The sequence below is a fragment of the Benincasa hispida genome, chromosome 2 (genome assembly GCF_027475165.1).
Source record: "Benincasa hispida cultivar pf3 chromosome 2, pf3_genome.v1.1, whole genome shotgun sequence".
Taxonomy (NCBI): domain Eukaryota; kingdom Viridiplantae; phylum Streptophyta; class Magnoliopsida; order Cucurbitales; family Cucurbitaceae; genus Benincasa; species Benincasa hispida.
The window spans coordinates 13711119-13714424 of NC_143479.1; the positions used below are offsets into that span (position 1 = coordinate 13711119).

Consider the following 3306-nt stretch of genomic DNA (forward strand, 5'->3'; position numbering starts at 1 on the left):
TTAACATGTAGGTAAAGGTGGAGATTTGAGATCCTAACAGATTTGATGATTTCAAGAATATGTTATCATTTTATTTTTCAACTACCTTTATTTAACATGTAAAAATTATTTTACTGTATTTGTATCCAATAAAAAAAAATTATGGGTGTTGTTAAACTTGGTCACAAGCTTTTTTTTTTTTTAATAGATTGTTTAAATATACTATATAAAGTGGTTACTTTTATAAAATTGGTAATGCAAAATTTCTTTTATATTAAATGAATTGGTTTTTTTAATTTAAAGAACAATATAAATAAATACTTAAGATAGTCAATGTAACTCTGTCTTTTAAGTTATAATATATACCTATTGATTAAGAGATTAAAATATGGTTCTCTCTACACGGGTTCATGGGTTGAGTTGGATTGAAAAAATTTACAATGGTTGTAAATTTTTTCAATCCAAATAACCCTTATTAAAAAATGAACCCATCACAACTCAATCATGAAATATTTGGGTTGGGTTGGTTCGAGTTAATCAGGTCTTATTTAAAATTTTGTTCTAAAAAGAAGCAAAATGTAAATATATAAAAATCTAATTTAATTATTTTCATATATTGAATTAAGATTAACTACTCAATTTCAATTTATATAGTAAAAGCTTTCTTTCTAAAATGCAAAGAAGCTACTTTTAAGAATTGTTGAAGAATAAATTATTAAAAAAATATTTGCATTAAATAAAACTAAAACCAATATATGTATAGATAATTATATTATAAGTAACAAATATATATATATATATTAAAGTTAATAATAAATTCGGGTTGTTTTGGGTTATATTAAGTGAACACATGAACCAACTCAACTCATAAAATTTTCACTTATTTGAACCTAACCCAACTCAAACTGCACGGATTGGGTTAGGTTGATCGGTTTTTTCGGGTCATCGAATTTTTTGAACAACCCTAGTTCTCTTCCTTCTAACATGTTGGGAAAAAATATATTAACAAAGTTGGATAGGGAGAGATGATTTGGAATGTTATGCGAGAAATAGAATAATTTTATAATTGGAGAAAAAGAAAAAGGAAATTAAAAAGAGAAAAAAAAAGGGGTAAAAATAGAGAATTGAGAGTGAAAAACTGAGTCCCATGGTGAGCGGAAAAAGAGGATAAATGGGGGCATGTGATCCAAGTCGAGTGGCACTGCAAATGAAAAAAATGAACGTGGAAGAAAGCAAGTATGGAACAAAACAACACATATGTTTCCTTTCCTAACTTTTTACGCATCCAATACCATCCTCACTCTCCTATTAATACCCCTTCATCACCTCTTTTCATTCCCCAATTCAATTCCTAATCCTACCTACTCATTTCTTCTTCACTTACAATTCTACATCTTTCCCATGGGCGATGCTATGGAATTGGAGCCCAAATCTTCTAATTCCCATTTTTCTTCTTCCACCAACCTCCACCTTTGTTCCCAGATTTTCCTCAGAGCTTTGGTAATTTCCTCCACATTGGCTGCCACCTTGCTCATCATCTCCGCCAAGCAGTCCGTCCTCATTTTAGGCATCCCTTTTGACGCCCGATACACCTACTCCTCTGCTTTCGTTTTCTTTGCTTTGGCTAACGCTATTTCATGTGCCTTCTCTTTTCTGTCCGCCTGCCTTGTTTTCATATCGATTCCCCGATTGGCCTCGGGGAATAATAACCACGGAACCAGGAACAGGAATTACTACATCTTCTTTCTCCATGACTTGTTGATGATGGGATTGCTGCTCGCCGGATGCTCTGCTGCCACCGCCATCGGCTGCGTCGGCAAGTACGGCAACGACCACACAGGCTGGTCTCCCATCTGTGACCATTTTCCCAAGTTTTGTGACCGCGTTACCGCTTCCCTTGCCATCTCTTATTTTTCCGTCCTTTGCCTTCTCATACTCACCATCCTCTCTGCAAATCCACCACTAACATCATGCTAAATTTCATCAAATATTAAATTAATCTAGTCCTCTACCTCCCCTACTTTAATTTGCCTAATCATGCAAACACAGGGTCTGTAAATTCTGATCAGAAAAATTAGGAATTTGTGTTATTAATTAATTAATAGCTTTACTGATGAGGTGTGCATTTTCCCTCTTCTTTGTCCTTTACCTTAGTCTGTTGCAACCGCATTACTGACCTTTTTGGCTTTTTTTTCCGTCTACTAAATTTGTTTTTCTACCTTCATTTCTCTTTTACAAGGTAAGTAATAGGTATATATTATGACATAATAGGGACTTTTAGAGCTAACACTACTCTTAGATTGTAATAATCATCTTTTACTATAGTAAATATTAGTTTGTAGTTTCTAATTAGAAACACTATTTCAAAAACCTCCATTTACTATCATATTCATTATTTGCCACAGTTTTTACTATTTTACATTCATCATTCTTTTTATTCTTTGCTATAATGTTGCTATTTCCCTCTCAAATTAAAATAGTTTACATCTCAAATAATTTATACTTCAAACACAAACTATTATAACCAAACTACAATAACTTAGGATTATAATAACCAAGTCCTTGTCCAAATGGCTTCGTAGATGTTTTGCTTTCCAGATATACTTACTCGCTCCAATTCATATTAGTTTTTCCTTGATATCGGTTTCATAAAATGTACCCGAGGTCCAATTAAGACAAAGTGGATCATTTGCATTTGCTCTTTTAATTTTATGATTAAAATCATTTTTGTTATATTTTAATTATAACCAATTTTAAAAGTTTATAATTTAAGACTTTGAACACGAAAAAAGTGGCAATTGTAGTCTCAAAACATGTTGTAAATCTTTACCATGGCTTGTCCATAGTTAATTTATTCCGTGATGGGACAGATTTCCTACAACCAAACCAAACAGCAACCATTGTTTGGCTAGCTCTCCATCCATTGTTTAAATAAAGGCAATTAATTCACCTCACCAATTGAGGTTTAATTTTCTTTGGAGATATACCCATTAAAGTTACATGAATTCTGCATTCTGGGCAGGATTTGTTTAAAGATGCTCCCGACTTATTTGGTAGAAATTTCAGATTATGTTTTATGTTTTAGATTTATTAAGTTCAACACATATATATTTGACAGAGAATCAGATTCGGTTTTTAAAAACTGTTTTCGAATTTTATAATTCAAATGGTATAAATTCTGAAAACTAATATTTTTATATTTTCATTGTTTTCAAATTATGAATTTTTAATTTTAAACTACAAAATTATATTAAATAAAGATAAAAACAATTAGAAGTATAATTCATTTTTTGAAAAGTAAAATATGTATTATATAATGTATTATAA

The 3306-nt window shown here is 31.2% G+C and overlaps 1 protein-coding gene across 1 annotated transcript; it reads left to right on the plus strand.

The window, feature by feature from the left end:
- Positions 1–1177: 1177 nt before the first annotated feature.
- LOC120071777 (CASP-like protein 1F2) lies at positions 1178–2093 on the plus strand. The gene has a single exon (XM_039024160.2). The coding sequence runs from the start codon at positions 1237–1239 to the stop codon at positions 1954–1956; it is 720 nt and encodes a 239-aa protein (XP_038880088.1). The 5' UTR covers positions 1178–1236; the 3' UTR covers positions 1957–2093.
- Positions 2094–3306: the final 1213 nt, after the last annotated feature.

Coding starts and splice junctions, on each gene's coding strand:
- LOC120071777 (XM_039024160.2), top strand. CDS start 1,237: ATGTTTCCTTTCCTAACTTTTTACGCATCCAATACCATCCTCACTCTC.